This window comes from Sarcophilus harrisii, chromosome 2, assembly GCF_902635505.1.
Source record: "Sarcophilus harrisii chromosome 2, mSarHar1.11, whole genome shotgun sequence".
Classification (NCBI taxonomy): Eukaryota; Metazoa; Chordata; class Mammalia; order Dasyuromorphia; family Dasyuridae; genus Sarcophilus; species Sarcophilus harrisii.
In genome coordinates, this window is record NC_045427.1 from 455,576,110 (window position 1) to 455,589,243 (window position 13,134).

The following is a 13,134-nucleotide window of genomic DNA, read 5'->3' on the forward strand; positions in this document are numbered from 1 at the left end:
AAAAAGACTTGATACTTGAAGAATAAAAATAATAAACTAAAGAAATCTCTTTAAAATAAGCACTTTATCTTAATATAATTGATACAGACAAAATCATTGATAAACCCAAGCCAATACTTTCTCCCTTATATCAAGATAAAGGAAAGGTTTTGATGTTCCATTTAGCATCTTTCTTAGAAAAGTATAGAATTAATTCCTTAATAATTCTCTGAATCTCCCACAGCAATTCAGCCCACCTAGTAAGTTCTCTAGAAAGAGTTATTCTAGACAAATGAGTTACAGAAGTTTTGTAGTAGAATTAGCAATAAAAGGGGGTGGGGATAAGGAGCCACAAAATCATATCAAATAATCACAAATACACATCAGAAAATAGAAAATCTTTCCCTGATAGTCATATATAGTAAGTCTATGAAGTAAAATGCAAGGTGGTAGAACCCATTCACTCACACAATTCTTTGTTATAATAAATAATTTTAAATTTATTTTTAGATGTATTTCTGTTCTGTGAAGAAAACACTATTGATCAGCATTATCTCATTTTTAAGAAGAAAAACAGATTCTAAAACCTGAGGGGAAAGTTATCATCTCACTCAAAATTCTCCCAGCCACAAGGAAGATACAGAGTATTCTATAGGTGTGGAAAGTGAAATATAAGTTAAGCAACATAGAAATAACCCTTAGGTTGCCTAATTCTTTTCACTACACTAGAGGCTCTTATTATAATTCTTTCCCAGCGGAAAGAAAGTGATTGAAGGGGATTTGGGCCAGAGCTTAAGTCAAAGACAGTGAATGAAAATGGAAGTTCAACCAACTTTAATCAAAGAGCCTGGACCAGCCTGATTATAGCCAGTAATGGATTTGGAGTCAGGAAACCTGCCTTAGAATAGTAAATGGTTGGTTGCATAATCCGAGGTGAGTCATTTAAGTGTTCACTTTATGTTCTAGTTTTTTTCATCAGAAAATGAAGGGTTGGGCTGATGACCTTGAAGTTTCTTCAAACTTTAAATATGATCCTATAATCTCTTTTTAAAAAGGCCCAGCCTCTAGGCTTTGGTTTTGGGCTCCAGGGCTGAGACTGGGTTATGAGTTTTTATGACTCTTGCTTTTATTTTGGCCTTTAGATTTGGGGCTTCTTATTCCCAGCAATCCCTGTTGTCCAGGCAGATGACCCTCAACCTTCTCTTTCCTCTAATTCCAGCTTCCTGCTGCTTTGGAGCGCAGTGCTCATCATGTACCCTACCAGCCTGGCCGTCATCTCATTGACCTTCTCCAACTATGTCCTCCAGCCTGTATTTCCCAACTGCATCCCACCCTACACAGCATCCAGAGTACTCTCCATGGCTTGCCTATGTAAGTTCCACCCATCTTATGTCCCTCCTCCTTGATCCATACAGTGCCTAGGGAACCCACTTCATGGTTTGTTGGGAAAGGCTTCAGGGCTCTCTTGACACACCTACATGCACTCCTCCCACAACGGTTCTTTCCCTTTCTATTTGCATCATCTATTTGCATCCAGAGTCAGATGTTTCTCTATATTCTTTTTTCAACTTTGAGCCTCAAATAAGAGAAAATGGGGAAGTATTAATATTGATAAAGACACCTGGCATTCATTCTAAATGGAAATGATTCTCCAGATTTCTGCCTTGTAAGTCCCTATCTAACCCAATTCCTCCCATTCATTCCTCCATCCCATTTCCAGAAAAGTGGTTTAGGTGTCAGAGCTTTTCATATCCCAGGACTACTCTGACTAAAAGAAGAATGGTTCTGGGCTAGGTAGGATGACAAGGATTCAGCTGATCTTCAGCCATAAATAGCCCTTTGGCTTTTCCACAAGGAAAACTGTGTTTGAGAGATGTTCCCAGATGGAAGAACTCCCTATGTATGTGATTTTATCCATCTTCTCCAGCCTTGTTTCTCAGTCTAAAGAAAAAAACCTCCCAGGGTGTTGTCTGCCTCTGGGACAGAAAGGTGGGCAGAAACTGGATGAGAGTGTCCTGTGCCCTTCCCCTCCTATGAAGGGTCAGCGGTGAGGGAGAGGGATGGGGAGAAGGGAAGTTTCTATTAGAAACAGTAAGTGATGGGGAAAACCCCTTGGGCTGGGCAGCAAGTTGGACATTAGACCCTTAGGATCCTCCCCAACATAGCTATTGGTCTTCTCTTCCTCAAATTATGTTTATCCATTGAAATATTGTATCCCCCTCTGTAGAATGTAAGCTAATTGAGGGTAAAGACGGTTTTGATTTCAGACTTGCTATCCCCACAGTTTAGACCAGTCTTGTGATCTCATTGAAAGGGGAATTTCTGATGAGGGAAAAAAAACAAAAACAAAAAAAACCACAGATCTGCATCTACTGAGTTGCCTGGGAGAAGTGACATGCCTAAGATCACACTGCTATTATGTGTCAGAGATGAGACTCCAGATCAAATCTTTTATTCTCCTCACACTAAATCTCCTCTGTTACCATTGTACCACACTTCCCTGTTCTTTTCTCTCTGTGTCTCTCACCTCTGGGAACAAAGAAGGCACTTAAATGTTTTGGGGGGAGCAGCAGGGGAGCCTGCCTGTGATACTGTGAACATGGTTAGAGGAGATTATTAGAGGCAATTAAATTCTGACAGGAGTTTGACTATATAAAGTGTCCCCCTTCTGAATATGAGAACCCCACTCCCAGACACTTTCTTTGCCTTCACTTTCAGACTTCCCCATGAATTGTGGGAATATACATAGAATACAACAAATGGCACACAGCCTCAAGACTACCCTTTTTAATTCCATCTCACATAAAAGCCAACTATATATTTGACTATCTATATGCCAATCAAATGATCTAAGAAGCAGCCTGCCTATTACCCAGCCCTCACTCCCTAGCCATTAAAATTAAATCAGTTTATGCTCACTTTTTTCAGAAGTAGATTTTGTTGTTTGGATTTATCCAAATGTCCCCTAGTGCACAGATAACACAAGGGATCTGGGGAGGAATTTTGCCCCCTGAGTTTATGGCTATGTCTGTAGGACATGGTGTCTTGTGCTCCTCTGTTCCAGTAACACTCCTTTCCTTATGCCCAGTGCTCCTCACATTTGTGAATGGCTCCAGCGTCCGGTGGGCCACACGGATCCAAGACATCTTCACTGGAGGGAAGTTGCTGGCACTCGCCCTTATCATCACCGTTGGCTTTGTCCAGATCTTCCAGGGTACCGACATGGGATGGGGGGCCTGAGCTGGCGGGCGGGCCTGGTTCCTGGACCCAGAGGAGGCTGCTTTACCAGGAATGGGTCCTTGGGGTTGGAGACGTCCATCATCCTGTTTTCCATCTGGCCTCCACAGGCAACTATGAGGAATTGATGCCCAGAAACGCATTTAGCTTCTGGATGACACCTACAGTGGGGCACCTGGCGCTTGCTTTCCTGCAGGCATCCTTTGCATTCAGTGGCTGGAACTTCCTCAACTATGTTACAGAAGAGCTGGTGGATCCCCGCAAGTAAGTGAGCATTGGCAGGAATCTGGGGGCTGATGGGGTCTCTGGCTCTGGAACTCAAGGGCCGCTTCTCTCCACAACCTTATGGAGGAATGATGCTAAATGTGAAGCACTCTCCAGGGCGAGAGGAATGGGAGGGGAGTCAGAGACACGGCTACTGATGCAGGATACCAGCCCAAGTGGATCAGGGTCAACAGCTGCTTTCCCAAGGGAAAGAGAAGGCTGTGTCTTTGAGGTCTCTGCCCTAATTATCAATGAGAACTATTACCTTAAACTTGGAGTCATAAGATCTGAGTTTGAATCTCAGAATCAACACCTATGAGCTGTATGACCATGGACAATCACACTTGTGATTTAATTGTTGTAAAGCCTCAGTTTCTTCACTTGAAAAATGGGGTCATGATTCCTATAGAATTATTCACCATAAAGAGTTATGGTGGTGCTCAAATAAAGAAATATACAGGGTATCCCAAAAGTCGTAGTGCAAGTTTTAATAGCTTGAGACAACCTGTATGTAAATTATGTCAACTATTATTATCATTCTTTTTCTTTAAGTAGGAAAGAAGGTCTGAAACAAACATCCGCTCTGTGGGTAAAAACCCACCCTCAGGGAGTTTCTCTTCTGAGAGGTTGACAGGAGGCAAGAATGGATTTTCCAAAGAACCCTCTGAATTCTAGCAAATAGAATTCGCACCTAGGAGTTGGAAAACCTGTTTTCTTGCTCTTACATCCAGAATAAATGACCAGTACTTATTATATTGCTGAGTGATTTGAGGCAAGTCATTTAACTTCCAGTCTTAGTTTCCTCATCTGTAAAATGGAGATAATATGCGGATCAGAAGAAAGGATTGGGAAGTTTAACCTGAAGAAGAGAAGAGCTATCTATCCCTACTTAAAGGATTGTCAAGAAGAAGAATGATAATATTTTTTCTGCTTTGCCCCAGGGGAATAGAACCAAGACCAATCACAGAGAAGTTCATTTTAACATGGTCTAAGGGGAAAAAAGATGGAGTTATTTAGCAACAGAATAACTTGTCTTATGAAGTAACAATTTTCCCCTCATTTAAAAAAAAGTGTTCAGAGCCTGGTGTCCGACAGTGAGCAGGAGGTGGGACTAGACAAGCTTTAAGACCCCTCCCAATTCTGAGACTGTATGATTCTGTGAATCTCTGCCCTGACTGTCTCACAGGACTTAGAATCAAAGAACATTTGAGCAGGATGGGACCTTATAACCCATCTCGCCCAACTCCCTTACTCTTCAGATGTTGGAACTAAGGCCAAGAGAGGTTAAATATTTGCTTGGGATCATACAGCTGGTCACGGGCAGAGCAAAAGCTGCTGTGAAGCTCAAACCAGATCACAATTTAAGATGCCTTGGAAATTTTCAAGCCCCATGCAGCTGTGAGACCCCAGAGCAACCTTCCCAGCCCCATGTGGCTCCAAATTTGGGGAATTCTCTTTCCCTGTTAATCAGCTGAAGCAGGAAGAAGCTGGATGTTGGCTCTTACTGTAGGTAAAATGGAGAGAAGTCAGTTGCAAAAGCAAACAAGATAAAAACCTAGATAGTTGCATTGTTGCCCAAAAAGTAAATGAAGGTAGAACCTGATATTAACTGGACAGAAAAGAGGGAACTTGAGCCCAGACCCAATTCCTCTTAGTCTGCAGCCATCCTGAGCACCAGGCAGAGAGGACCACCAGCTCTCCATTATCTGGAGTTCTGAAGATCCAGAATATGAATTATTCAGGCCTTTGCTGATCTAGGGGAGGGATGGAGAAACAAAGGGGGTCTTTTGCACCTTGCAGGTCATTTCGGTCCATGATGTGACTCAGAACTCACTAGTGGTGAGATAGGAATTCACTGATTTCCCTGGATCAGCTTCTCAGAAGCCATGTAGCCTTAACTACTACTATTACATGGCCTCAACTCATGCCTGACCAGGAATATGCTCCAACTATACCTGATAAGTGACCATCTAGCTAGCTTTGGCTTTAAGATCTCAAGTAACAAAGAATCCTCTGCCTTCAAAATAGCCTACTCCCACTTCTAGATAGCTGCAAATGCTAGGAAGACTTTCCTTCTGTCTAGCCTAAATAACAATAATAATAATAGCTGGTATTGCTATAGCATTTTGAGGTTTGCAAAATACTATTTATTTGTTACCTCATTCAATCCTTGTAACTACCCTGGGGAGGTAGGTGCTATTAATACCCCCATTTTACAGAGGAGGAAACTGAGGTAAGCAGGTTGATTGATTTGCCCAGAGTTACATAGCCAGTGAGTATATGAAGCAGGATTTTAATTCAGGTCTTCCTGACTCCTGGCATCCTAGCCACTGTACTACTTACTACTTAAATTTATACCCATTGCTCTTAGCTCTGACTTCTGCCCTTCTTCCCTTCTTTTACCCCGTTCTCCTTCAACATTGGAAGGGACCATGGAGAATCAAAAGCCATGTCCTGCCACTAGTCCTGCCCAAGGCTCAGTTCTTTCCCTCTCCCAAGTACCCATCCCAGCAAAGCCTTATTCTCTCCACAGGAATCTACCTCGGGCCATCTTCATCTCCATCCCCCTGGTGACCTTCGTGTACACATTCACCAATGTGGCGTACTTCACTGCCATGTCCCCACAGGAGCTCCTCTCTTCCAATGCTGTGGCTGTGGTAAGTGCCGTGGCCGCCCCCCTCCCAAGGCCTGCTCTGCTGCTCCCCCTCTCCCCCAGCCCACCCCGACCCCAGCGTTCCCGGCAGGCCAGCCTTCTCACTCCCTCTGCCTTCCATCGCTGTAGACATTTGGAGAGAAGCTCCTGGGCTATTTCTCTTGGATCATGCCTGTCTCGGTCGCCCTCTCCACTTTCGGAGGAATCAATGGATATCTTTTCACCTCTTCCAGGTGAGCAACCTCTATCTATCAAGAAAGGGTGATGGCCAGGGGGACTGAGAAGGGATAAAGGCCTCCAAGGGAGGTGAGAGACAGGATGAGTCCTCCTTTGACATTAACATTGAACTTCCCAATTCCACTGAAAACAAAGCAAGAGGGAATCAGGGTAGAGAAAGGGAAGAACTTTGCGGACACTTGGGCTATTGGATTGCACCCTAGCTGAGGGGAAGGTGTTAAGACACATCAGAAGAGTTTCCCTCAGTGATACAGAGAAAAGTGGGGGTGGGGGTGTTGAAGGGATCATCTAACCACTGGTCACAGGTCAACCAAACCAGTATCTTAGACACCCGACCAATAAGGCACCAGGAAGGGTGAGAAATCTAGGGCCCAGTTCCATGTTCCATAATACTGCCATCTGTTCCCCATTGTCTGATGCATCCAATGCAGAGCTTATCCAGGCCCCAGATTGGTATTTCTTCCTTCCAGATTATGCTTTTCTGGAGCCCGTGAAGGTCACCTTCCCAGCCTGCTGGCCATGATTCATGTCCAACACTGCACCCCCATCCCTGCACTTCTCGTCTGTGTAAGTCTAGCTATCCCTGATTGTCCCTGACCCCCTGCTCAAGGAGATTCCAGGGCTCAGCTGGGCCTTGCTGACTTCCTATATCCCCTTAATTGCAAAGCCAGGGCCAGGAGAAGCTCAGGAGTGATGAAAATCAACTTGTTTGAATCGCCCGAATAATTAGCCTCACTTTACTTTGCTAGTATACATCTGGCTGTGATACATAGATTAGATGAAGTAGGCAATCTGCAAAGTTCCTATGAAAGGGTCATTTTTCAATGTTTTTTTTTTTTTAAAGTAAGACTCTAAGGTTCAACTTTTCAGAGGCAGAGAAAATATTCCCCTGTGAGTTTCCCTCATACTACCCTGATCACCCAACAAATTCAGCAGTCCAAATGGTCTCCATTGCAAACCTGATCTGGGAGGAGTGTCTGGAGCAATATTTTTAACTTAAAAGCCATGTATGAGAACAGAGTCACACAGAGACACACACTCACACATATATACAGCCTCCTGGGGTTGGTTTGGGCTCATCATATGAGATCAGGCATTGGTGGAAGAGATAACCTGACTAAGGGGCAACTATAGCAGTTTGGAATGAGTCTGAGGGTTCCTACAGGGTAGCCATGAAAAGTGAGACTTTCCTTAAAAATACACATGTAAAGTAAAGGTTGAAGGAACAAGATAGTTAAATCAAACTTTGGAAATAAACAAAAACAAAAAGCTGTATCTCACTCAGCTTCCCATAAAACACCATATGCAAGATTAGATAAAAGAATGAGTTCTTTGCATCTTAGATTTACTCCCACTGATCAGATGAGGGACTGAGAAGAAGATTCCCAGAAAACAGTTTCCCAAAGTGCTGCAGAGCCAAATCTGATAAGCACATTAAATCTCTACTCCACTTTCCTTCCTTCTCCCACCTCATTTTCCCAAGAGCCTCCTGGCATAAACTATTTCTTGCCCCCATTGCCTTTTATGCTGTCCTGAGCACTCTGATTCTCAAAGCAATCCTATGCGCTGTGAGCCAGATAGGGAATGTTCTCCTCCCTTTGGGATAAGAGCCATCTCCTGCTTCCTACTTCTCCCAGCTCCCCACAGACATCCAGCCACAATAAAGAAAGAGGACCATGCCTTTCTTACTCATCCTGAGAGGAATTTTGAGAAACTATGTGGGTTGTCAACTTTTCCCCTCCTTTCCCTGCCCCTCCTCCTTGGTATCTTCTCCCTCTCTGATGAAAATCAGGGTCAGCTTGTTCCCGTCTCTCAAACCCCTTAGGCCTTACCTAGTTCTCCCTCCAATACAACCCAGGGTCTTCCTCTAAGCCCTCCTACCCTTAAGATGTGCATCTTTCTCAAACATCCTTGTCTCATCTTTACACTGGCCAGGAGGATCTGAGGAAGAATCTAACTTTATAATAGTCCCAAACTGCATTAACCCTCATTTTCCTTGGGTCCAGCTTAGCAAGGAATGACTGTAAGGCTTAAGTTTCAGTAGTGAAGGCACTCTGAGTCCTAAATGGGTCTATGTGTATACATGTGTATGAGAGCACTGAAGGCAGCCCGAGCTCTTTGTCACTAGGCATTCAGATACAATAACAGCTGACCCCCCCTCTTCTCTTCCAGTGTGGAGCCACAGCAGTGATCATGCTAGTGGGAGACACATATACACTGATTAATTACGTGTCTTTCATCAACTACCTCTGTTACGGAGTGACCATTATCGGCTTGATCGTACTTCGATGGAAGAGACCCAAGCTCTTCAGACCTATTAAAGTGAGCATCATTCAACCTCATGCTTGAACTCAGTCTGACAGGCAGAAGTGTCCCCAGGGTCCTGTAGTTCAGGTAGCCGAGAGACCAAAACAACAGTAATAATAACTCAAAATTACACAGCACCTTAAGATTTGCATTATTATCTCCAGGCAGGCAGCACATTGGAGAGAGGGCTGGAAATGGAATCAGAAAGACCTGTGTTCAAATAGGAGTTTGGATAACTCACCAGCTGTGTGACCTTGGGCAAGACATTTTTTTAATGATCTCAGCGTCCTTATCTGTGAGATGAGGATGATAACAATAGCAAGGTTGTGAGGAAAAAATAATAGTATTTATATAGTGCTTTGCAAAGCTATATAAATACTAGCTATTATAATAATCACTATTATTAGGTTCTCACAATAATTTTATTAGATAGGCTCTGTTATCATCCCTATTTTACAGATGAGGAAACTGAGATAAAGGGAGCTAAGTGACTTGTTCAGACTCACAGAGCTGCTAAATGTCTGCGGTATTCAAACTCCTCTGTCTTATTCCTCTTTCCGGCTCTCTTTATCTCCTGCGCCACCTAGTGGCCTCCTCACAGGCTGAGCAGGACCCAGCAGAACAATGCAATTTTCTCCCCAAGAACATCCCAGAATTTGTGCATCCAAAGGAATAGTGTCTCCTGAGGAGCGTCGCGTTGGGGACAGCGCTCAGTGCAGTAACATTGCTGCTGGCTCTGCAGAGCCATTTGGAAATAAACACACACACGAAAACCACATTACCCACCAAAGTCGTCTCTTTCACCCACGGGCGGGACCCCGCTAAGCCTTTTGCGGCTCTCCTGTGTGCCCTGCACATACTTAGCCCTCGCAACTGTTGCCTCACTTGAAGTAACTGACTTGGCCAGAGTCCGCAGCTAGCAAGTGTCTGAGGCCCCTTGGTGCACCCTGCAGGTCCCCCAGCTGCCACAGCCGTGGACCAGAGCATCTTTGAGTGCTTTCCTTGTCCCTTTTGGCATCCCGGGTACCACGTGGCTGAGTATTCTCCACACTGTCCCCCCGGTACAGCACGAGCTCCTCGAAAGCAGGCTCTGCCTCGCATTTTCGCTTTGTATTTCCAGCACCGAGCTCAGAGCTTGGCATAGAGCCCTTAATAAATGCCTTTCATTGATTCACTCCAAAAACCAAGCCTCTTCCCTCATCGGGGCTGGAAAGGGAAGATGGAAGCCGAAGGACTAGGGGCTTGGAAGACCGGGCAGAGAGCAGGGCTGGTTTCTGGCTCGGGGTGTGGTGCTCGCTGGGTGCTTAGTAACTGCTGGCTGGCTGGTGGGGCCTGTGCCTGCTGGGAGAGCCGGCCCCCTCAGCCCTGCTCTTGCTCTCCCCACAGGTGAACCTCCTCATCCCCATCACCTACTTGATCTTTTGGGCATTTCTGCTGATCTTCAGCTTTTATTCAGAGCCTGTAGTCTGTGGCATCGGCCTCATCATCATCCTCACGGGTGTCCCGGTGTTCTTCCTGGGGGTGTCCTGGAGAAACAAACCAAAGTGTGTGCATAGGCTCTTAGGTGAGTGGGGGCTGTGGCTGGGGGCTGCCAGCAGGTCTGCAACTAGAGCTGGAGGGGCCTCGGGCCTCCAGGCCAACTTCCTCCTTCACAAATGAGGGAACCGAGGCCCAGGGGGGTTAAGTGACTTGCCCAATGTCACACAGGGAGTAAGCTGTCAGGATCAAGATCGGAACCCAAGTTCTCTGACTCCAGAAGTGGCCCTATTTCCACTGTACTGTGGAGCTATTTACTGCCCTGTAGGAGAAAGGAAAAAAAAAGCCAACACAGCAGACTAAAGGCTAAGAAACTCCACAGGAAACAAGAGTTCTTCAGGCCTTGGAAAGTTTATCTTCAAAGTACATTTCTGGGCCCCTAAGCTCTTGGCTGTCCATTATACTGACTAGAGGACTGTGTCCAATCACACTTCCTTTCCCTAGTCAACCCAGAAAGAAGAGAGTGGAGAAAAAGAAGAAAAGAAAAGAGAAAGCTAGAGAGTAAAGAGGAAGAAAGGAAAGGAAGAACAAAGGAAAGGAAAAAGGAAGGGAGAAAAGAAAAGAAGGAAGGGGAGGGAGGGAAGTGGAGAGGAAAGAGGAAAAAGGAGGGTAAGAAAGAAGGGGATGAAGGAAGAAAGGAAGGGAAGGAGGAAAAGAACAAAAAAGGAAAGGAAGTAGAGAGGAAAGAAGTGAGGGGGAAAGAAAAAAGGGCATAAGGAAGGAAAGAAGAAGAAAGTAAAAGTCAAAAGGAGGATAAGAAAGGAGGGAAGAAAAAAGGATGGGAATGAAGGAAGGAAGGAAAGGAGGAAGGCAAGAAGAAAGTAAAGAAGAAAGGAAGAAAAGGAGGGGAAAGAAAAGAAGGAAGAGAAGAAAGAAGGGAGGGAAAAGGGAGAAAAAGGAGGGAAATTAAAAAAGAGAAAGAAAAGCAGGATGAAGAGAAGAAAAAAGGGAGGAAAGGAAATGGAGGAAAAAAGGGCAAAAGAAAGAAAATAAAATAGGGAGCAAGGTAGGCAAGAGTTGACCAAATCTTAGTATAGATAATACTGTACAGAGGGAAAAGCTCTGGGCCAGGAGTCAGGAGAACTGGATTCCAGTCCTGGCCCTGCCACTAACTTCCTATGTGACTTTCAGCAAGTCCCTTCCCTTCTCTGGGCCTTCTTCACCACATGTAAAGTGAGGGGGTTGAATGAGATGACCTTTAAGGTCCCTCCCAGCTCTGACAGTCTGTGAATCTGTGACCTCAGAGACCAGCAGGTATGGGAATGGGGGTGTGTTCCAAGGGACAGATATAAATAGCTTTGGGGTTGTGCTATTGGGTAGATGGAACTGGACAGGTTTCTTCTGGGAATCCAGAGGGCTGGGTCACCACTTTTCAGTCATCTGTAAACCATAAAGTGATTTGCACAGCAGGGCGCCCAGTTGCAGCTCTTGCCTAATGGCTTCTGTCTGCCCTTAGAGTCCATTACGTGGTGGGGCCAGAAGTTGTGCTTCGTGGTATACCCTCAGAGTGATGCCCCTGAAGAGGAAAATGGTCCCTGTCCTCACCCCACCCTCCCTGGAAGTGAAAAGATTTTGAAGACACAATGAGATGCTTATCAAGACTCAAGTAGATTTTTTTTTTGTTTATATGTTATGTTTTTGTTTTTTGAAAAAGTTTTCTTGGGGAAAAAAAGATGTTTTTTAGACACTTTTAATAGCAAAGCCCCTCAAACAACAACCAGCCCCCACCCCTAATCAGGCCACCTTAGCTATGCAGGCAGCAGGAAGTCTATAAATAAAACAAGGATCCAATTGGCTAATTATGACACTTGGTTCAGTCCATCAGTAAGGTTGATTTAGAAGCATAAAATGGATAGAGGCCAGATGGCCCAGCTCTAGTCCTGATGGGCCAGCCAGACTGGGAATGAAGGCCCGTACCTTTGCCTGAGAACTTCACACCTCAGAAAGCGGGGAAAGAAATAGAACTGCCATGTCACATATGCTGGATTTGTACTTCCATATAAGAAGTTCATGGTTCATGGTCCATGTCCTGCATGGCAATAGCTGAGGGCATATGATCAGTAAGCAAGTTTGAGAAAGTTCCACTTTTATGCCAAAAAAATGAATATTTTAGTAGCTTAACCTTAAGAATTGAAGAATCACCAGTTACTTATACCGAAGAGGATCCTGTATTCTGATTATGAGGACCCCATTCTTTTCTCATATACCTTTTCAAGAAAAATGGAATATCCTTGTCTTTCCCTTATTTTTGGCCCCTGTTTGCACTTGGCTTGGAACAAGAAACAAATGATGCCAGGAAAAGGCAGCAGGAGGAAGAACTAGGAACAGGGATCACAATAGGCTAGCGCTGGAGGGAGGATTGGGATGATTCTCTTGCATTTCTCTTCTGTCCTAGATGGGCCTGGGATTAACAAAAAAGCCTTCTCTGAGAGACAGAAGTAGCAAAAGCTTCTGCTTGAAAAGATTCGGGGGCTGCCCCATCCTTCTGTCACTGACAATGGTTCCTCTATAAAAATGGGACCAAAAAAAGCTGGAACTGAGGCTGATTTATGCACTAAAAGGGAGGGACCAGGACCAGATGGAAGTGTTAGGAGTGGCCCAAATAGAATCAAGGTTTAGAGTTAGCACCATAGCTGTTCATCTGGATGACCACTGATCTGGAGGGGCCCTGCCCTCTGTACTTTGGGGCTGTTAGTCTTAGTGTAGGCAAAGTCACTGCAGCCCAGGGAAAGAACCCACCAGAATTTGGGCTGCCTTCATGGCACCCTGATGATAATGACTTTTGCCACCCTAGAGCTAAGGGACTTCCTCCACCTTGTCATGGCTCTGTAGGCAGGAGGGCAGCTTTAGTCCTAAGGCCTTGGGAGCCATAGCAGTCACCCGTCACCGGCTGTATCCAGACCAAGGGTATGTGCAAACAC

The 13,134-nt window shown here is 44.9% G+C and overlaps 1 protein-coding gene across 2 annotated transcripts in view; it reads left to right on the forward strand.

Annotated features, from left to right (window-relative positions):
- Positions 1–12,015, forward strand: part of SLC7A10 (solute carrier family 7 member 10) — a 46,649-nt gene extending 34,634 nt beyond the window's left edge. The window contains exons 3-11 of one of the 2 annotated variants that reach the window (XM_003757186.2): positions 1,199–1,350; positions 3,068–3,193; positions 3,327–3,480; positions 6,014–6,137; positions 6,263–6,366; positions 6,841–6,937; positions 8,543–8,692; positions 10,064–10,241; positions 11,670–12,015. In XM_003757186.2, coding sequence (XP_003757234.1) covers positions 1,199–1,350; positions 3,068–3,193; positions 3,327–3,480; positions 6,014–6,137; positions 6,263–6,366; positions 6,841–6,937; positions 8,543–8,692; positions 10,064–10,241; positions 11,670–11,800 — 1,216 coding nt within the window. In that variant the 3' untranslated portion in view covers positions 11,801–12,015. The remainder of the gene's footprint in view (positions 1–1,198; positions 1,351–3,067; positions 3,194–3,326; positions 3,481–6,013; positions 6,138–6,262; positions 6,367–6,840; positions 6,938–8,542; positions 8,693–10,063; positions 10,242–11,669) is intronic. The other variant, XM_031954378.1, reaches the window with a different exon arrangement.
- Positions 12,016–13,134: the final 1,119 nt, after the last annotated feature.